The sequence below is a fragment of the Solanum lycopersicum genome, chromosome 6, assembly GCF_036512215.1.
Source record: "Solanum lycopersicum chromosome 6, SLM_r2.1".
NCBI classification, from domain to species: domain Eukaryota; kingdom Viridiplantae; phylum Streptophyta; class Magnoliopsida; order Solanales; family Solanaceae; genus Solanum; species Solanum lycopersicum.
Genome location: NC_090805.1, coordinates 36,831,505 through 36,854,011, shown reverse-complemented (window position 1 = coordinate 36,854,011; position 22,507 = coordinate 36,831,505). Strand labels below are relative to the sequence as shown.

Genomic DNA, 22,507 nt, shown 5'->3' with positions numbered 1-22,507 from the left:
ATCATGTTTTTTAAGAAATGATCTTTTTCATGGATGTCCTTAAATGTTATGTGCATATACCCATACTTAGTACATGTGGCATACTAATCCCATTACTTTATATTACTACAAATGAAGGGTCCGGCCACTGAAGATTTAAGAAGGTCGATTAAAGAAGCTTGGAACTCTTTCTCCAAGTGTTGGTAGGTCCTGTTTGGTGATGATATCTTTTCATTATTCTATCTTACGAAGAAATTAGTAGATTTTTAAGAATACTGATATTTCCATTTATGTTCTTTGGATTCTTTTGCATTAAGGCCAAGATGGCTTATTGACTATTTATTCGCTAAATCCAAATTTGTACTCTTTAGATGATTTTTATATGTGAGACATGTTTCAGAATATTGTATGCATCCTATTATGATTGTTAATTATGAAGTCTAAGTACACATCACATAGTATGTAAAAGATTTAAATATTCCATAATCTTATCTGATGACATATAATGACGAATGCTAAGTGTTTGTCTGAGTCCTCTGGGAGGACGACGATACCGATCGCATTAGTGGGTGCTCTCCGATGTGATAGTCACGCTTCGAGCTACCCCCGAGACACAGACATGGGACCTAGGACCACATGTGATACCAAAATAACACTGCTAGCATGATCACGAGCATACTAAAGATAATAAACTGATGCGGAAGCTAAAAGATACTTAAAATGAAAAGATGGAGAATACCCACATGCTAAAACTGATGAGTTTAATACAAAAAAGTTATTAACTCAATACTAAGTTAAAACTACCTATGTCTGAAATAAGCCTCTAACTGACTAAAAATGTTGGGACAAGACCCATTCAAGTCTAGCAAAAACTGAAACTAAATGACTAAAAGACTGAAATGAACTCATGACTCTTGTCCTCGGTGAATGAGGACTCACCACTGATTCTGCTGAACTAAAGATCGGGAATCGATCTAAGCATGGTCTGCATGCTGAGAACCTGAACCTACATCACGAGAAGATGTAGCACACATATGTGTCAATACTTTAAAGGTACTGATCATGTAGGATACAATAAAGATGAAATAAAGCATAACTGAACAAGTACACAAGCAAGTATAATATTCTGAACATAATATACTGAATTCTAAGCTAACTAGATGAAATGACCAAGTTTATAACATGTTGAGACTGAATACTAACTGAACATTAAATATGGTCAATGCAATAGAGTATGACTGAACTACGGGAGCTACTAACAACCGAAAATAAAACCACATGAGCTAAATGTGAAGTCTGATGCATATGTCTCATCATGAGGACCCAATATACCCTGCCATAGGTATAAAGGCATGCTAGGTATAAAGGCATGCTAGCGTGATCACTAAAATGATGTCCATAGAGGGGACTTACACCTATTTGGCTAGTAATTCTGGGACAATTGGGTACGATGAACCCTAGTCCAACTCGGTATTATGCTACTCACAATGAATTAAATGATTAATATATTATGAGTGAATTTCTGTAAATACTAGATAGCTCAAAACTGAACATGCAAACTGAGAATGCAACATATAATCTGATAATGATGCATTAATAATTGAGGCATGTATATATGAAGTAACTGAAATTTCTGACCTAGCATGTGTAATTCAAGAACTAAAGAAATACAGAGCTAGGGTTCTGGAATTCATGCGATAAAAGGAATAGTAACTTTACAATCTGATTTGGAACATATATTTAACTAATTTGTAATGATCTGCTGTAAGTTGAGAAACCATAATCATGATAAGAGAATCAAGAACTAAATGAAAACAAGGGACCTAATGGGTGAAAGGAACCCACTAGTAAAATCCCACATACGTAGTGATTAAATCCACGGAGAAATAATTATATTTCAAGGCTGAACAAATGGAACCTTGTTACGTTCTTAAACTAGGATTCTTGACCTTTTTCTCCTTTCTTGCTTCTAATTTTCTAAGTTTTGATTTATGAGTTTGACTTAGGTAAGTTCTTGTTATATTTCTAGACTTGAACTCACTTGAATTTGATAATTTAGTGATTAAATGGTGTTTCTTAGGGGTTAAACGAACTAGGAAAAGACAACAAGACCCCTAAAAATTTTGTTGTCTGACCACACGACGACCTGGACTGACGGGCGATCGTTCAATCGACGGTTCGTCGTTTGGGTCTTCTCGACATGCCTTTACTAAAACAGACATAACTTTTTACTCGGAGGCTAGATTTTAGCAAACTCGCTAGCTACGGAAAGATAATTCAATTATATATCATTTAATAAGTCATTGTACACCTAATTCAGTCTGTGATAAAAGTTATGACCATTTGAAGTTGACCCAACATCATTTCTCCCCTAACTAACTGCTAACTGTCACCTACGGTCCGTAGATCCATTTACGGATTTTACTTGTCAATCGTGGTTCAAGTTTGAGGCTAGGTAAATGGGTTCTTGATCCACGGACACAGACTACAGACCGTTATCTGACTTACGGACCATAGTTGTATCCGTGGGTCAAGACTTAGCTAATTTTTCTGAACTGAGTTTTGGGAGAGTTTTAATGGTAAATGAGGGATGCATAGTATGAGCCGTATATCAAACTACAGTCCTTCGATTGAACTTATGAAAATATGATTTCTAGTCATTTTTTGATACAGGGTGTTACAATCCCCAATCTACCGAGCCCGCTCTTATGGGTCTCTCCTCCTTCAGTTGCCCATACAAAACTAGAGCCACATCTTTTAGTTGATAGGTGGATAGTTTTGCCTTTTTTTGTTTAGACACTACCATAACATCAAGCACCTTAAACACTTCATCAATGAACCCTTGTGGGTCTTCATCCACATGGAAGCCAAAGATATAGAGGGTATCATTCTTTTGAAATCCCTTATTCTAGAAGTGATTGTACCGACATTAGAAGTGCCTTAAACACTCGTATTCCTAATTACTTGAGTCGTTAAACCATAAGTGAATGTTTGGAGATCCATCCTAATCTACATATTTTTCATAGCCCCCTCATCATTAGGAACTTGAGGAGAAGCTTACGGTGGAACTTTAAGAGGAACCTCTTGCTCCTCTTCACCTTCCCCATTTCTCCTAGTATTAGACCTTGTATTTTCCTTAACTTGAAAAAGCATAGGCAAACATTAGAAGAATGACCTATACTAGCTAAACTTCCATAGCGCGGCTAAGAGAATGAAGAAGTGAGTTTCCTAAGCACCCAATAACATCCTATCCATAAAATGTGGCGCGCTTCACACTTATGAACAAGACTCTACTAGATGTGGTTCGAGACATCCTAAAATCATCCCAAGACCCTATGATTTGATACAAAGTTTGTCATGCCCTGAGAGCACCCCCTAGATTCGAAACAACGTACTTGACCCTGAAGGGGTCATATACAAGCCCTTAACATAATCAAAACACAAGATAATAGAAAAATACGAAAAATTTTAAAACTTTTAAGATATATAATCAAAGTCGTTTTTAAAATTGCAAATGGAGGTCTTCTCTAACTCCTTGTTGCACACTATCTAACTTGACTTGAAAATAAATCTTTGGGACTCACCCCATAGAAATTCTTAAGCATAAAAGTAAATGACATAAAGATAAAGTGGATGTTGTCCTCGAAGTTAGGAGGACTTACCAAGATCTTCAACTCTTCTAAATCCTTGAAACCTAGCCTTCAAAGCAACACAAACCTCCAACCCTACATTCGGTCAGAATATAGGCAATATGTGTTAGTACAAAATGTAAAAAGTATGGAAACTAGCACAACATCATAAGATCATCTCAAGTGGTTTGTCAACATAATACATAAGCATAAAAGACAAAAACATAATCATAAGGATTATCATCATATTAATAGAATAATCTCAAACATAATTAGCCAATTCTTCATCATAAGCATCATAATCATAATTAGCCAATTCTTCACATAAGCATCATATAAGCTTAATTGACCCTTAGTCATCTATACCCTAATAGCACCATTCTAAAGTAACCTAAAAAGCATAAAAGTGTAAAGCAAGATTAGCATCCCATAATACTACCCAATCCATGTATCCCCTTTTGGTCATCTTAATAATAGCATACATACATGGTCTAAGTCTTAAAGCTATTCTACCATAAGGGCACAATACTTCTAAATAATCCCAAGGCACACTTGTTTAATGCATAAAAAGCATCCCATACTATTGTTCACCCTCCTTTGGTATCACAGTTGGCTTACTTAATGTCGACAAGGGAATTACCATCAAGCATAACTCATGTAATACAAAACTCATAAGGAAACCTTTAGTCATACTTTTGCCAGGCATGAGTACCATCTCCTAGTAATACTTATATTAAGTACTCCCTAAGTTCATCATACTCATATTCCTTAAATAAGGACTAGCCCACTTATAAAATAATGGGAACTCTAGGAGACACTTCTCTATGTCTATCTTAGTTCCTTCTTATTTAGAACCCTAGGATATAATATCCTATGTATATCTTAGTTCATCATGCTTGAACCCTTGGAAATGCTACTTAAATCATATTTTTAGTTTATTACACGTAAGATTTTTGAGATGCTACTTAAAGCATAGTCTTAATTCATTAGAAGTGGGACCCTATGAGGAACTATCTTAAGCATGTCTAATTCCATTCATATTTTTGAAAAATTTGAGGTACTCAACTAGCTTATCTTAGTTTCTCAATACTTAGAACCCTATGAGGTACTTCATTAAGGACATCTTGCTTCATCATGGTGAGCTCTAAGAATTCCTTATGGCCTTAATTCATATGTAAAGGTATCCCCAAAAGAAAAAATTGTTTTAAATACTTACCTAATATTAGAAATTATCACATTTGAAGTCTATATGTATTTAAAGAACGTCTCAGATCATAGTTTGCATTTTTGGGGCATTACATTATTGAGGTAAATACAATCCCAAATACTCATTAAATACACTCAATTCTATATAAAAATGCAGTTGTATATAAATATCGGTTAAATAGTTACTATACTATTTTTAATGAAACACATAAATACATTCAAAGTAGTAAGAAAGTGCAAACATGCAATCATTTCTTACTAATAAATAAATATTATAAAATAAAATGACATGATAACCTTTGACCTCTTGACTTAGAATTCAAATATTTGAGCAAGTGATTGGTTTCCCTTTACAACCTTAATTGTTGTTTTATCCTTACATACCTACCCTTACATTGCTTCTTTTTGGTTATGGTTCGCAATAATCAAATGGTTTTTAATCTTTGAAGAATTCAATTTTGTTTAATAAACTTGACAGTGCCAGTGTAGTATATCAATAATATATATCACATGTATATTATGGGTGTAATCAAGTGGTACTAGTTCACCTTGAATAATACTTTCTCCTATTGTAGTGGACTACGTTTAAATTTCTTTATCTGTTGTAGTTATACACAATTATAAACAAAAAAATTAATTATATTGAAATAAACATATATACTATCCATGAAGGTAAACAAACTTATTGATTTAGGATTAAGCAACATCAAAGTAAAATTTACATAAAGTATCGACCTATATAAGAAACTGTTCTTTCATAATTTACCTCTGAAAATAAAAAGAAAAAATCAGCATTACATGGTAAAAATAAAAATTCATATATAGAAGGTATTATTCAATTTTCCTCTCAAATTTATTCATCTATTAAAAATTTGTTCAATCACCATTCCCTTCTTCCTCAACACCCTCGAACATTAATTGATAAAGAGGAATCTTAAATGTCAATGTTCGAGGTTGATGAGGAAGATGGGGATGAATATAACAAATTTTTAAATCGATCGAGAAATTTAGGATGAAGCTTGTGTACCTTCTATAAATGGCTTCCCCTTTTTATCTTATAATACTTGCAAATTTGCTTTTGTTTTCAGAGGTTTAAGATAAAATTACAATGATTTGTTGCATAGGTGAATAGTTTATGTACATCTTGGTGATATTTAATCCTAATTCAGCTAGGCCTTTTACTTCATGGCTAGCATGTTTATTTTCATCTAATTATTTCATCTCATTCAAATTGTGTATAACTAAAACAGACCATCTTCTTGAAATCCACTCCCATCTTCTTGAGCTTCTCTAAGTATAACAACTAATGTATAACTTGATTCCTACATGAATGTGAACGAATAATTTACGCCAAAAGTTGTAAAAGTAGTTATATTCCTATTCAAAATTTAACACACAAATTAAACTTGGGAAGTGATCACTTAATTTTAGGAAAGGTTGAGGATCTTACTTATAGGTTAATAACTCACTTATATACAAGTCTCAAACTAATCTGAAGATCAAGTTGTTAATCGTATAAAAAAATATTGAAAACTTGATGTAAGCCACATTTGGATATGATTTGAAATCAGTAACTTAAATTACATTAATTTGAAGTTGAAGTTTTGTTTGATCATACAATTTGAATTTCTTTAATTATACTTTTTATTATAAAATAAGGAAAACACACAATTGAGAATGCTATCAAAATTTTGTCGATTCATATACAATCTTACCAAATGAAAAACATAGATCGAAATATCCTATCTTGGTACATTGATAAATCACATACCTAATGACACCCTTGCTAGCTTAGTTTTTTGTAGTAAATTGCACAACCTGAATAAGAAGTATCAGTGTTTTCTTCCACGGGATCCATTATTCTAGTTCTCTTTGAATTCTTAAAAGAATTCCCAATCTCCCTTTTAAGGCTACTGAGTTCTCCATAAGACAATTCCTCTCACCAATAGTGTTTCTACAATAATTTTATTTATTGTTATACATATAACACTAATTTCTCAATGAGAAAATATAGAAAAACATCGTCTTGCTTCATTTGTTGTGGCAATGTTGCTTTGTTTTTGTAGTGTGAAAAAATGAGACAAGCTGTAGAGTTTACGTGATACACGCATGTTGCGTGAAATTTACTTTATTTTACAATTTATTGAATTAAAATACTACACTTTTGAGTTTACAAACATATAAAATCAAAAAAAAAATCGTCACACTACTTGTGAGGCATGACATTAAATGTTTATATCTCAATAGATTGTTATATTCGTTTCACATGCTCATCCTGACGTATGTAGTACACATATACATGCATAAACTGATAAAGGCTTTTTGATTCTCAAGGAATATTTTTATTATTATTTTAAGAATATAGCTCATGAGATGGAGGGGTTTCACATCACCCCTACCTTGAATATTTAGTAATTTCAGTTTTATAAAGAGGGAGATTTTCAGAAAAAAAATCCAAGTATCAAAGCACTATTATATGGGGCTAACTAACCTATGAACAACAAAAGAATGTGAAGGAAGACTTAAAATAATAATTTTCTAGTGGCCCTCCTTAAGGAATCGTGGTGGCTCAAAAAACAAGCCTAGTATCTTCTAGCCCTTATTGGGTGAATTCAAAACCTTATAGGATAATTCATGAATTAAGACTATGTAAGGTGTTGTCATGATAAAAAAAAATCAGGGTGATGATGATACCTACTAAACTCAAAAATTGATAAAACAACTCATTGCACAGAACCATCAGCAACAGACCTAGAAAGTGGAATCAATAAAAATATTCTAAATAGTCAAAGAAACACCATGTAACACCCCATATCTAAAATAGATCAGAAATCAATTATTCAGATATCTGCAGGTGCAATCGAAGGTTACCATTGACGGACCATAGCCTGACCTACGGCCCGTACAACAAATCCGTCATTTCTGATTGAAACTCCCCCAAGACGCAGCCCAAAAATTAGACTAACTGTCGAACGACTTACGGACCTATGGTCCGTGGGTTAGACTGTGATCCGTAGTCTGTGTTCACTGATAAACACTCCATTTACCCACTCTCTGAAAAGAACCACGATTGACCAGCACGGTCCGTAGATGGACCTACGGACCGTAGGTGGAAATTAGCAGACAGTTAGGTGGAAATTGCAGTTGGGTCAACTTCAGTTGATCATAACTCTTAGCACAAAATGAATTAGGTGTCCCATGGCATACCAAAATATTGATAATGGAATTAGCTTTCCATAGTCATCGACCTTGATAAAATTAGACCGTCAAGTATAAATTTATGCCCGTTTTAGTAAAGGCATGTCGAACTGACCCAACCTACAGACACAAACGACGGGCCATTGATTAAATGACGATCTGTCAGTCCAGGTCGTCGTTTGGTCCGACACTAATTAACATCGGGGTCTTTAGTCTTTTCTCACTTCGTTTAAATTCTAACTATGTTATTTTGACCCTAAATCATCAGATTTTAGTTAGTTTAAGCCTAGAAACATAACTAAAACTTACATAACTGAAATCATTAAATCAAAACTTAGAAAATTAGAAGCAAGAAAGGAGAAAAAGGTCAAGAACCCTAGTTCAAGAACACAACAAGGTTCTAGCAGTTCCATCCCGGAATCTGAATATTTCTCCATGAATTTCATCACCAAGTATGTGGGATTTCACTAGTCGGTTCCTTCCACCCATTGGGTTCCATGTTTTTAGTCAAATTAATAATTCCCGTATCATGATTAGATCTAGGGTTTGTAGAACTTCAACAGAACTTCATAAAAATAATTAGCTATATGTTACAAATTAGATTTCCATGTTATTACTTAATATCCCATGAATTTCAAAACCTAAGTTATTTATTTCTTTAGTTCTTAAATTACACATGCTAGGTCAGATATTTTATTTATTAAGTTATACATGCCTCAGTTATTAATGCCATTAATTAAATGTTTCATTCTTAGTTTGCATGTTCAGTTTTGAGATATCTAGAATTTATAGAAACTCAATCATAATCAATTAATTAACTCAAGGACATGGAACAAGCATGGTATGTGCAATGGAGGGATAATAGGCCATTGAGGGGTGGTCAGTTGTCTTGGGAAATCTTTAAGAAAACTTTTCTAGATCGGTTCTTTCCTAGGGAGATGATGGAGGAAAAAGTGGTGGAATTCATCAACCTTCACCAAGGAGGAAGGAGTGTCCACGAATACTCCTTGGAATTCATTAAATTTTCCAAGCATGATCTTTCTTTGGTTTCCGATCCTAGAGACCAAATGAACCATTTTGTAATGGGGGTGTCGAAAGATTTAGAAGATGAGAGTCGTTTGGCAATGCTACATGATAACATGAACATTTCTCGTCTTATGGTTCATGCTAGAAGGGTTGAGGAGGCAAGGGCTAAGAGAAAGAGTAGGATGCTAAAAGGAACAAATTATTTGAGGTAGGTTTTTCAAAGAATAGGTTTTAAATCCAAGAAAAGCCTAGATTTAATAAGTGGATTTCTAATCAAGTTTCATCCAACTTCCCGAAGGCTCGTGATGACATGGGAAATAAATTGAGAGATAAAAAGGGAAGGAATTGAAACTCACCCAATTAGATGCCTACATGTCCCAAGTGTTGAAAGGGTCATCTTGGTGAGTGTTTGGTAGGAGCGGGAAATTGCTTTAGTTATGGCAAGAGTGGTCACAAGATGAGAGATTGTCCAAACTTGAAGGGTCAAGAGAGGGGTGGTCAAGCTCAAGCAAGTGGTTCTAGTGATGCTCCAAAGAAGAACCGTTTCTATGCACTTCCCTCTAGGGGTGAGCATGAGACTTCTACCGACGTGGTGACCGGTATGTTGAAAGTTTTCTCTGTTGATGCTTATGCCTTACTTGATCCCATTACTACTTTATCATTTGTTACACTTTTTGTAGCTAAAAAGTTTGAAATTTTTCCCAACATTTCTCATGAACCTTTTTTAGTGTCTACTCCAGTGGGCGAGTCAGTTGTTGCAAAAAGAGTGTACAAAAATTTTCCTATAATGTTGCCCAATAGAGTTTCTTATGTTGACCTAGTAGAACTTGACATGTTTGACTTTGACATTATATTGGGTATGGATTAGTTGCATGCATTTTTTGCTTCTATTGATTGGGACAAGATTAGTGAGGTTTAACTTCCCAAATAAACCCGTTGTTGAGTGGAAGGGGGGGAAATTCTATTCCTAGAGGTTGTATCATCTCTTGTCTAAAAGCATGCAAAATGATCTCAAAGGGACGCCTATATCATATAGTAAGAGTCTAAGATTTAGACTCCGAAATTCCTCCCATTGAGTTGGTACTCATAATGAGTGAGTTTTTGGAGGTCTTTCCTAATGACCTTCTCAGTATTCCTCCCAAACGGGAAACTAATTTTGGTATCGATTTTCTACCAGAAATGCATCCCATTTCAATTCCTACTTATCAGATGGATTTGGCTGAATTGAAGGAGTTGAAGGCTCAACTCAACGATTTTCTAGACAAGGGTTTTATAAGACCTAGCATTTCACCGTGGGGTGCTCTAGTGTTGTTTGTAAAGAAGAAGGATGGCTCCTTGAGAATGTGTATTGACTACCTCCAACTCAACAAGGTCACCATTAAGAATAAGTACCCTCTCCCTTGGATTGATGACTTGTTTGATCAACTCCAAGGAGCTACTTTTTAAAAATTGACTTGAGATCGGGTTATCACCACCTTAGGGTGAGAGGTGAGGATGTACCAAAGACGGCCTTCCGGACTAGGTATGGGCACGATAAGTTCTTGGTAATGTATTTCGGTCTCACTAAATCTCCAACGGTGTTCATGGACCTAATGAATAGGATGTTTTGAAATTACCTAGATTTACTTGTCATTGACTTCATTTACGATATCTTGGTTTATTCGAAGAATGAGAGTGATCATATGGGTCATTTGAAGGTAGTATTGCAAACTCTTAAGGAACATCAATTATTTGCCAAATATAGCAAGTGTAAGTTTTGGTTGAGGTCGGTGGTACTTCTTCGGCACATCATCTCTAGTGAGGGAGTTTAGGTAGACCTAAGGGAAACGGAGGCGGTGAAAACTGGCCTAGACCATTGACTCCAACCGACATTAAGAGTTTTTTGGGTTTAGCGGGTTATTATCGGAGGTTTGTGGATGGTTTTCCGTCCATTGCATCTCTCTTGACTACTTTGGCCCAAAAGTATAAGAAATTCGAGAGGTCAAACACATGTGAGAAAAGTTTCCAATTGTTGAAAGATTGGCTTACTTTGGCTCCGGTATTGACCTTACCGGAGGGTACAAAGGAGTTTGTTGTGTATTGCGATGCATCGTGTGTGGGTTTAGGGTGTGTGCTTATGCAACATGGGAAGGTGATAGCCTATGCTTCTAGGAAAATTAAGGTACATGGATAAACTATCCCACTCATGACCTTGAGTTAGCGACTATGGTGTTTGCTTTGAAATATGGAGACATTACTTGTATGGGGTTCATATTGATATCTTTACCGACCATAAGAGCCTCCAATATGTGTTTACAAAAAAGAGTTGAACCTCCAACAAAGGAGGTGATTAGAGTTGTTGAAAGATTACGATATGAATGTCCTCTATCACCCCGGCAAGGCTAATATGGTGGCGGATGCCCTAAGTGGTATGACTATGGGTAGTGTATCCCACGTTGATGAAGCCAAGAAAGACCTAGCGAAGGAAGTTCATAGGTTGTCTAGGTTGGGGTAAGGTTCAAATGTTCTCCAAATGGGGGTGCCATAGTCCATCATAAATCCGAGTTATCTTTAGTGGTTGAGGTGAGGTCCAAACAACACCTTGATCAACTATTAATGGAGTTGAAAGAATCGGTTCTCGGTAAGTTAAATGAGTCATTCTCCTTAGGGGGATGTTGTGTTAAGGTACCAAGGGAGATTTTATTTTCCCGATGTACATGGGTTGAGGGACCAGATCCTTGAAGAAACCCATGGGTCCCACTACTCCATTCATCCTGGTTCGAAAAAATGTACCATGATCTATGAGAGATATATTGGTGGGAAGGTTTGAAAAGGGATATAGCGTAGTTTGTCATTAAGTGTCCAAATTGCCAACAAGTAAAGGCCGAACATCAAAAGCTGGGTCACTTACTACAAGAGATCCAACTTCCTACTTGTAAGTGACAAGACATCAATATGGACTTTGTAGTGGGTTTACCTCGGACTCAAAGGTCATATAATTCTATATGGGTAGTTGTGGATAGGTTGACTAAGTCCGCTCTCTTTATTCCCATCAAGTCTACTTATTCGGCAGAAGATTATGCTAGGATCTTCATAAATGAGATTGTGTGTCGCCATGGTATTCCATTATTCATCATATTGCATCGGGGTGCACAATTCACATCTACATTTTGGAGGTCATTTCAAAAAGGGTTGGGAACTAAGATGAAGTTGAGTACCGCTTTTCATCCCCAGATGGATGGTTAAGCGGAACGCACTATTAAAACCCTTAAGGATATGCTTAGGGATTGCATTATTGATTTTAAAGGGAATTGGAAAAACATTTGCCTTTGGTGGAGTTCGCTTACAATAAGTTTTCATTCATCCATCTCCATAGTTACCTATGAAGCCTTGTATGGTAGGAGGTGTAGGTCTCCTATTGGGTGGTTTGAAGTGGGTGAGCTTTCACTTCTTGGCCCTGATTTGATTTACAAGACTTTGATAAAGGTTCATATCATAAGGAACCAGTTGCAAACGGCCTATAGTCGGCACGTCTTATGATGATCATAGGAGGAGGAGTTTGGAGTTTGAAGAAGGTGATAAGGTGTATTTGAAAATTTCTCCAATAAAAGGGGTTGTTAGATTTGGTAAGAAGGGGAAGTTGAGTCCTCATTATATGGGTCCCTATGAAATTTTGCAAAGGATTGGCAAGGTTGCCTATGAATTGAAACTCCCTAGTGAATTGGCTTCGGTTCATCCGGTTTTCCATGTTTCTATGTTGAAGAAGTGTATCAGTGATCCCGAGTCCATTCTTCCTATTGAGGGTCTTGGTGTCAAGGATAACCTCTCTTATGAGGAAGTTTCGGTTATTGAGGGTCTTTGTGTCAAGGATAACCTCTCCTATGAGGAAGTTTCGGTTCAAATTCTTGATAAGCAAGTCAAGAATTTAAGGAATAAAGAGGTGGTTTCCGTAAAGGTGTTGTGGAAGAATCACTTAGTAGAGGGTGCAACATGGGAGGTCGAGGTTGACATGAAGTCTCGTTACCCTCATCTTTTTGATAATTAAGGTTATTCATTCTTTAAATAGTGTAAATATGACTAGGAATTGAAGTTTCTTGATTTTTGGGTGAAGTTTTGCAAAATATGCAGTTTTTACTACTTCACAGTTAAGTTACAGTGGATAATGCCTTTGGACTTGAAATTTTGCTTTTGCTTGTTTTTAGTTATGTTGTGAATTTTGATATGGTGAGTCTTCATAAAATTATATGTAGCACGTTGATAAGTTAAACTTTGTGCTAATTGACTCATGTAAAGTATGTTAAGGTCGTGTGTGTTGTGAGAAGGAAATACCTCATGATGAAATGTTTGAGCCTTATGTATGGTGATTGTAGTTTTAGAATTGCCTTGTTGAAATGACATGATTTAAGTTGATTTGATATTGTTGATTGGTTGGGTTGCTAGTCTTAAGTCTTTTCCCTCCTTCAAAAGAAATTTAGTGTCATTTGGGGACTGATGTTCCTAAGGGAGGATAATGTAATACTTCAAAAATTCAAGATGTGTTGTAAATCCTAACATAAGTGTCATGATGTCTAAGTACTGTTTTTAAATCTATTTTAATTAATATAGATCATTAGGAATTTTAAGAACTAAAACATCCATGACGTCTGGCAATTGGTTCAAAGGGGTACTAGTGTGTCTTAGCCTATCTGACTAGCTTTTAAGGAGTCGAAAATTTATGAAAAGTGGTGAAAGGGTAGCTAATAGGTGTTTAAGTTGTTTCATGGTCGAAACATCCGAGTACGATTCCCCAAGGACTAACCAAGGGCCCTTGAGGAGGACCCCTGCAGGTTGAGGCAACACTACCTGGGCAGTGTGCATCGACGGGACAAGCTACTGTCCGTGTGTGGAATGACGGGACGTCTATGCCACCGTCGTACCACACTTAGAAAATTTGAGGGATCCCTCGCCTGCACATGTCTCTGAACTTACCTACGAAGTGCAGTACAGGGGGGGTAAGTCCGTCGACTCACAGGCAGCCCGTCAACGGGGTTCCGTATGTGAGGGCCTTGATTTTCCTGCACGTTTTAATTAGGTTCATTTAATTAAGTAAGTGGCTTAGTGGTTAGTTAGGGATTAAGGGAAGACTAATTAACTAATTTAACTCCTATATAAAGACCCCAACCCCAATTAATCTAATACAACTCTTAATACAAACTCTGTTCCTTCTCTTTTCTTTATTTCTCTACTTGAAATCACCATTGAAGACTAGCAAGTAAAGGGGTTTGGGGGCTTTAAAAGGACGAATTCACCATCAGATATTCATCAAATATTAAGGTATGAGATCTAATTCACCTTTGAGACTCTTTCCTCAAAGGGTTCCTTCAAAATTGATTTACAAAGTTGAGTTTTCATGTGGGTTTCATCCAATCACGAAATTGATGTAGTGAATTGAGTTTTTTTATGGTTTATTTAGGATATAATGGATATATTAACATGTATTTTAACTTGATTATGATCAATTGTGATGGTTTGGTTCAATTTGAAGATTATGATCCTTAACCCTTATTCCTAGGTTTGATCGTGATGTAAATTGGACTGTGATTGATTCAATTGTCTTGTTTGTGGGTTATATCACTATTAGATGATGTTGTTACACCAATCCTTAACTAATTGGAAAGAGTTGTTGTCTTTCATGCTAATCTTGAGAAGTGGTCTAGGTTATGGAAATTGGCCTAAGAAATCTTGTTTTAAACATTGATTTGGTATTGGATTATGGTGTAAGTGACTCTTCTAGTATTGTTATCATGTTGATTATTGAATTATGATGTCAAACATCTAAATTGGCTCGAATTGAGGTTTTATGGTAAAGAATAAAATGATGAATCATGAAGGAGACTTGGTAAGCCTTGGAATCTCTAACTTTACTTCCAATTGTGATTAATTGTGATTAAGTTATGATGTTATATTGGAGTATGACTTGTATTAGGATTGATAGGGTTGTATGATGCTGAATTGAAATGTCTTGACTATATTGTGAGGTTGATTAAGGTGTATGTGATATAAGGATGGTGATAACTATCAATGTGCCTTGATATGCTAATGTGTTAACCTCACTTATATGAATTGTGACGAAAGGACTATACTCATGCAATTCTTATTGAGCTATTGATGATGATGATTATACAAAAAAAGACCTTATGAACTAAACTAATCTATGATTTATAATTAAAGTCTTAAAGATATTTTAATAAAGGGACTTAACTTAGCACCGATTGAAATAGACAGTGGGAGGTGATGACTTTCCAAAGAGGAAGATTCGCCCTATAGTTCTATATGAGATGTTGACTTCCCAATGAGGAATACTCATCGAACGGATTCCCATGAGAGGAGGGCCCAACTACCAAGTGGTATAAGAGGGAATATAATATCTCTTAGTTCTTGAACTATGTTTCCCCCATAGGAAGACTAGCTAGTGGATCCACCTAGAAAAGATACATTTATGTTGGTTTTACTTTGACCGATAGACCACCTTCCATCGGTTTAAGGTTTTACAACACTGGATTCCACAATTATCTCTTGTGGTCTATGTCGGTTAAGACAAGTGTTCCCTAAATATAAACTAACTAAGGTGACTTGAGAGGTTTAACTTAGCCTAGGTAGGGGTATGGGACTCTACCTATGCCTTGCACTAGTTGACCTTGATGGAAGCTTTAGGAAGTTGATATTATGTATGTATATGACAATGATGTATATGGTTATAACATGTTGAGGCTACAATATAAGTGATGTTATATGATGATGATTATCCTCTTGAAAATGTAATTGGGTTGTAATATTAAAGTATGATGTTAAGTGTCCTTAAAGGTTATGTTATGTGAAGTTGGGCATTTGTTATGGTTTCTTGTTGAAGTTACTTCATTGAGTAAGGTTATGGGGCTTTGCTTGATCATTGCACTTGTTGACTTGATAAGGACTCATGAGTAGTTGTCTTTCTTAATATGATATGATTAACTCTTAGTCATATTGGTGATGTCATTCCTTGATGGTAGGGTTGTAGTAAATCATAGGTCAAGTATGTTGGGATACATATTACTTGTTTGAGTTAGTAAGCCTGTTTGGTTGATTGGTATGACTTGCTTGGTTATGCATGAGACTTTTAAACTTGTAAAATGACATGTTTTGACTAAAAGTCCCTTTTTAGCATGTTTTAATATTATATGTACATCTAGTCTCATACTTAGTACATGTGGAGTACTAACCCCATTTTCTTCCCTTTTTCTAAATATTTTAGGTTCCGATCATTCAAGGCTCATTCGGAACGACTTGAAGAAGGCTTGGATATTCTCTATCATCTAAGTGGGTAGGTCCTCACCTTCCGAGGCCGATGCCGATATCTTACCTATAAGTTCTCTTTTTTTCTAAGACTTTTATGTTCATTCCACTTTCATTGTGTACAACTTGTATAAGCCCATATGTGGCTTCTTTACATTTGGTGTAGGGCTATGCCCAAATTGTCATGATAGTTTAGATAGCGCGCGCGCGCACACACACACATACACACATACGCACGCACGCGCGCACGCGCACACGCACACGCACGCTCACGCACACGCACACGCACATGCACGCACACGTACACGAACACGCGCACACGCACACGCGCGCGCACACACACACGCACACGCACACGTGCGCGCGCACAAAAAAAAAGTAAATGGAGTCAATCTTTGAGGTTGCCCTAAAGATGTATAGGAATATATAACATTCATACAACTTAACTGAAATCAAGTCATCACTATTCACATAAAAGGTGTAAAGCCACTCACGCAAGAGAATCTTACCCACAATTTATAAAGATTAATTAAATGGATAATAGATCAATCACTCACTCTCACAAGAAAACTTAAATATACATACATTAAATCATAAGCCTTCTCGATATGTGAATCCCCACTAATATATATTGACAAGGCTCAAAATCCCCAAGGACTTTAACTTAGGCTTGGTTAAAAGGTATGATATCATTTGTTCAAATAATTAAGATGCCTCCCTAATTATTTTACCTCTCATTTTAGCGTATACCACTTTCATCATTAACTTTTTTTTCTTAATTTCCCTTTCCAAAACATCATTTACTCATTCAAGACCCAATTTTTATTTTAACATGGGGTAAAAACACAACACAAGCTATCACCCAAATAAAGCTAATAGTGATATAAACACTTTTTTACTCCATTCCTCTTTTCTTCATTTAGTGCACAAACCCACACGTACTATAAGTACCAGTTGATTCCAAAATCGTTAGTACCAAATTCACCAAATAACATCATGCAAATAATTAAATAAATATGAAACTTGGAGATAAAATCATAAACCTGGTCCACTCAGTCACCATTCTTACTATAAGTAATACATGTAGTACGTACTTGTAACTCATACGCTCGATCTCAAAACATCCACCTCATTTCGCTGCCAACTCCACCACCTAGGACATTCCACCCTCATATCAAATCATTGCCTAACATTTTGTCACATAGAGAGTTCTGAAATACAAATCATTATTGACTATGTTAAATATTCGACATCTCTACCTCAGGTTATTATGCCAACATCCTAACTTAACAACAAATGGAAACATGTCCACAAATATAACCATAACCCAAACCCGATTATCACACTTGCAAATAACCCGAACGGCCAAGGGTCCCTTAGACCTCATTACAATTTTTAGCATACAATCCTAGTCTACACATTGACCACCCCAATATTTAAATATACCAACCAAGACACCCAAAGACCACCACTTGATAGATATGAAAAAAATAGATAAACCAAGTCAACTCATGGAGCAAGCATATAACAATCACATCACAAAAAGAAATAAACTCGAGTCTCTGATGAAACCCACACACAAACTATTAGTGTACCAAGCGTGGTACCCAAGTCAATCATTAGCACGTAACAACATTGTACCCGATCCCTACTAGGAGTGCCATTTGAGCTAACCATGTAGCATGAGTAGTACCCGAGCCAACCATATGTACTAGGCGTGGTATTCAAGCCAACTATGAATTATCATGTACCAGCATGGTACATGAGCTAACCCGTAATCACACATCATAATTATAATCATAATCCAAATAAATTTTGTACACCAAGTGCAAACATTCATTGCATGTGATGGACAAAAATATAACATAAAGGGGATAATGGTCTACCCAAAAGTGGTATATATATATATATGTAATGTATTCCAATCTTACTAACTTTTCATTTATAATCTAATCAAAATTCGTAAAAAATTCTAAATTAAACTAAATTTGTAGGTAGTTAATTGAATCTGATGACACAATATATGAAGTTGACATGTATGTTGTAAGGGGAAAAAAGTTACGCAGGTTTATACAAACTCAATACATACATAACTAATTAAATAATCAAGGCTTAACGTTCTTGATTTAATTCTGTCATCACAACTAATCTACCTTAATTTTCGGAAAGACTTGATTCTCTAGAGTCTCGAAGATTAGATGTCTCAACAGAAAAAGTGTTACGTGAAGAAAAGGTCATCAAGTCCATTAAATGGTCGGCAGCTTATGATTGAGATGTTGAAGAATTGTTTTAAGGAAAAAATGTGTTTTTTGAAATTTATGATTTAAATTAGTCCTTGTATAGTTGGTATTGATGTAAATTAATATAGTAAGAAAAAAATAAATTTTAAAATTAAATTATTTTTTATCATAATTATAAGATTACATTGTTTTTTAGATCGGCTAAAATAGAAAAGGTGCATATATTTCCTTCTTTCTGATCAACATGTCGTTGTTATTAAAAGTAAATATATATGTTTTTTCAAAAAAAAAAATTAATACATTGATAATAATGCTTTCTATTTTATCCTCGAAAATTGCTACTCTTGAAAAATATAAATTTAAGCAATATGAAAATTAAATAATTAAGTTATATTAATAAATTAATTGATATTTATTAATTAAAAATTTAATTTTAAAAAATACTTAATAAAACATAATAATAAAAATAATTTTTTCAAGAACGCAAAATCTAAAATGTCAATAACAAGAACGGAAAAGTAAGAAGAAAAGCACATGCACACCTTTCAATCTTAATGGATCTACTGCCTGAATTAATTGTTTCATAAAATTGACAAGAACAAATTGAGACAGTCACCGTCTAATTAATGATTGATGAGATTCTTATGCCGCCACACATTAATCCAAGCTGTATTTTCTTCTTCTTTTTGTAGTTTATATATATATATATATATATATATATATATATATATATATTTTGCTAAATGGCCAAAAAAATTTGGTCAGAATTTAGTTAGAATGTAAAAAGAGTAAATTTTTATTTCATCAATCCTTTTTTCTTCAAATAAAATTAACTTTTTTCTATTTTTAAAAATTCTTAAACTACTAAACATTAATTATTTGTCTGCCAAAGAAAAATGAAAAATGTTTTTTTGTCTAGTTCATTCAATTTATTTTTAAAAGTAAGTACTGTTTAGTTAATTGAAAAGATGTACGTAGTAATTAAAAAAATATTTTTATAGTTTTATTTTTATACATTTATATTTTTTCATTATATAGCAAATTATGTTTTATATATACTCCTCTCCTAAATTCAATTATGATCCTGAGGTGCCAACGTATATCTTTGAAAATTATTTTTTCATTTAGAATAAATCTCTTTATTGAAAAAGATAATTAAATTTCTCATTAATAGTAACTACATATGACTATCTTATCTACTTAAAATTATACTTAATTATTTTGTAATAAAAAATTTGTAAAATATAGTAATGAAGCATATATTAAAAAATTAATTAAATTCTTCTTTAAATATAATCAACTAAATATATAAGACTATATAATGGATATTTTTTGGGAGAAAAATTATATTAAATTTTGATATTTTTAAAAATAATTGATCATAAGACATTTAAAATTATGTCATGAAAAACACATTATTTTTTTTATATTATAATCATTCTGCACAAGAATTAACATATACATCAAAAATGGTGAAATTATTTCAAGAATTTTAACAATGAATGAATAATTCAGTTATTCCAATAGTATTAATTAAGTGGATATTTCAAAACAAATGAATAAAAGATCACTCAATACCTAATTATCAATTATAATACTTTAAAATAAATGTATTTATATTAATTTAGAATATGTTTAATGTTTATAAGTAAAGTATAACTTAACTAGGATGTATATCTTTTAAAAATTATTTTCATTTTTAATATTTCAATAACGATAATCAAATCTCAAAATACTTCCGAATCGATAGACATCGACACATTATAAAAATGTATAATTTAATTTTCTGAAAACATAGTAATCAAATATGCAATTTAAATTTTTTAAATATGTCGTGTAATTTTTAAACATGTTGTTGTAAATATGTAGTTCAATTTTTTAAAGCATAATAACCAAACATAAATTTTAAATATGAAATTTGATTTTTCAAAACATAATAATTAACAAATATGTAATTTTTCAACATTGATGTGTAGTTATCTTGGGTTGTTGTTTAATAGGATCGACATTTATAAATCATATGATTTTTAGTATTTCTTTAATGTGTTGTTGTCTATCAATTATAAAGTATTTTGAGTTTTGATTGTTATTTATTCAATTATTTTACATTATATATAAAAAAAGTATTTAAAATGTAATTTAAATAATTATTTAAGTAGGTACTTTAAATTTATTTATATAGTAAATGCAATAAAATTATTTAATTTTAAAAATTATTAATTAGTTCAAAAAAAATATTAATTTGAAAGAAAAAAATAATATTGTGACTACAACTATGTATACTTAATATTTTATCATATCATTTAATAGCAAACATTTTTAATAGAATAACAAATAATACTTATAAATAAAAATATATACGTAATGAAACTTAAATCTAGTTCATGTTAAATTTGTGTTGTCATTGGAATCGGAGAACTATAAAGTTGTTTTTCTTTTAATTTTTTTTGTAAAAGTTTATTTGAAATCATAAAATATTATCTATATACTTTTTATGTTATTAAAAAATTTCAATGAAGCACCATCAACGTTTTTCATTAAAAAAAAATCGTATGTCTCTGTACTAAAATAATAAATAAAAATTAATTTTAATGATTTTTTTTTTGCATATATATGATTCATATGCAATTGAAAATATGAAGATAATCTCATAATAGAGGAAACATGATGGTTATTTTAGTTTTCTTCATAGTTCACTCATTGAATATAATTGAATAAAATATATTTTTTTCATTAATTTATTTTTAGAAAATCGGTGTGTAATAACAACTCCTTTAAATAAATAAGAGTAATTCTTTATCCAATTTGGTCAATTTCATATATATTTTTTAAAATAATTTTTTAATATTTAAATTTACATATTAATTATTTTTTCACGATTAAAAATTATAAATTAATATAGATAATTTACACCTTACTTCTCTTTTATACTTTTAAAGTTTTTTCATTATCATTAAGAAATAAGAAATGAAAAAAAAAATAAGTAAAAAGGAGGAAAATTGAAATCGAAAAAGAGATATATTTTTCATTTACTACTACTACATATATATTATAATTTAATTTAATTTTTTATTTTAGATCTTAAAGATTTCAAATGCGAAGAGTTGTGAGAATTATGTTATTTTGGTCAATTTTTTTATTTTTTTCATGTTTAACTATGAAATTATCAATAACTAATCTCACTGATTATTTTTAATGTCTTGGAAACATAATTGAATTATATATTTAATATTTAAATTAAAAGACAAAAATGTCGAAAACTAAATTAGCTTACAGTGTGAACTAGGGTTGGCAAGGGAACGGGGAAGGGGACTGGGGGACGAGACGAAGGGGAACGGGACGGGACGGGGGGCGGGGAGAGGGGATTTGACACGGGACCGGGATGTGGGGGACCAGGATTAGGGGGATGAAAATAGGTCTCATCCCGTCCCACTCTATATACGGGATGGGATGGGATTTGGGGGGACGGGACGGGACGGAATGGCATGGGACGGAGGATTCTTTTTTATATAAATATTTATATATTTTTATTGAAATGATACGTCTTTAGCTAATAAATTTTAAATTTAATTTTTGATTTTCAAATATCAAAATAAATTTTCAAATTTAAAGTTTCAATTTTCAAATTTTAAGATTCATGTTTCAAATTTCAAGTTTCAACTTTAAAGTTTTAAATTTCAAATTTGAGAAGTTTCATAAAAAGTGTCGACAAGGCCTTGCACACCTTGTAATTTATAAGCAGGATGAAGTAAAGTAGCCATTAAAAAAACTTGAGGAATAGGAAAAAAATATTTTTAAAATTTTTCAATCATACCTTCAATTGCAACTCTAATTTTATCTATTTTTTTATATTTACAAAATTGAATTGAAAGATCACAAATATTTATTAATACGGATTAAATAGTAGGATAATAAATTCCCGAAAACATGGTAGTAGCA

General features: G+C 33.2%; 1 protein-coding gene and 1 long non-coding RNA gene across 2 annotated transcripts; one reads left to right on the top strand and one right to left on the bottom strand.

Moving 5' to 3' along the window:
* Window positions 1-691: 691 nt before the first annotated feature.
* LOC104647962 (uncharacterized) lies at window positions 692-6,848 on the bottom strand. Its single transcript, XR_741966.4, has 3 exons — window positions 6,586-6,848; window positions 3,642-3,704; window positions 692-985 (listed from the first exon to the last, which is right to left on the bottom strand). It is a non-coding gene; the product is annotated as an uncharacterized lncRNA (long non-coding RNA).
* A 2,246-nt stretch (window positions 6,849-9,094) lies between these two features.
* LOC138349373 (uncharacterized) lies at window positions 9,095-9,906 on the top strand. The gene is made up of 2 exons (XM_069299699.1): window positions 9,095-9,246; window positions 9,474-9,906. Exons 1-2 carry the CDS (start codon window positions 9,095-9,097, stop codon window positions 9,904-9,906), a joined length of 585 nt encoding a protein of 194 aa, XP_069155800.1.
* The last annotated feature ends 12,601 nt before the right edge of the window (window positions 9,907-22,507 follow it).

Bases quoted from the DNA above. Each gene is read 5' to 3' on its own strand.
- LOC138349373 (XM_069299699.1), top strand. From the start codon at position 9,095: ATGGGGGTGTCGAAAGATTTAGAAGATGAGAGTCGTTTGGCAATGCTA. The intron at 9,247-9,473 runs GTAGGTTTTTCA...AAATTGCTTTAG, and splicing joins AAAGGAACAAATTATTTGAG to TTATGGCAAGAGTGGTCACA.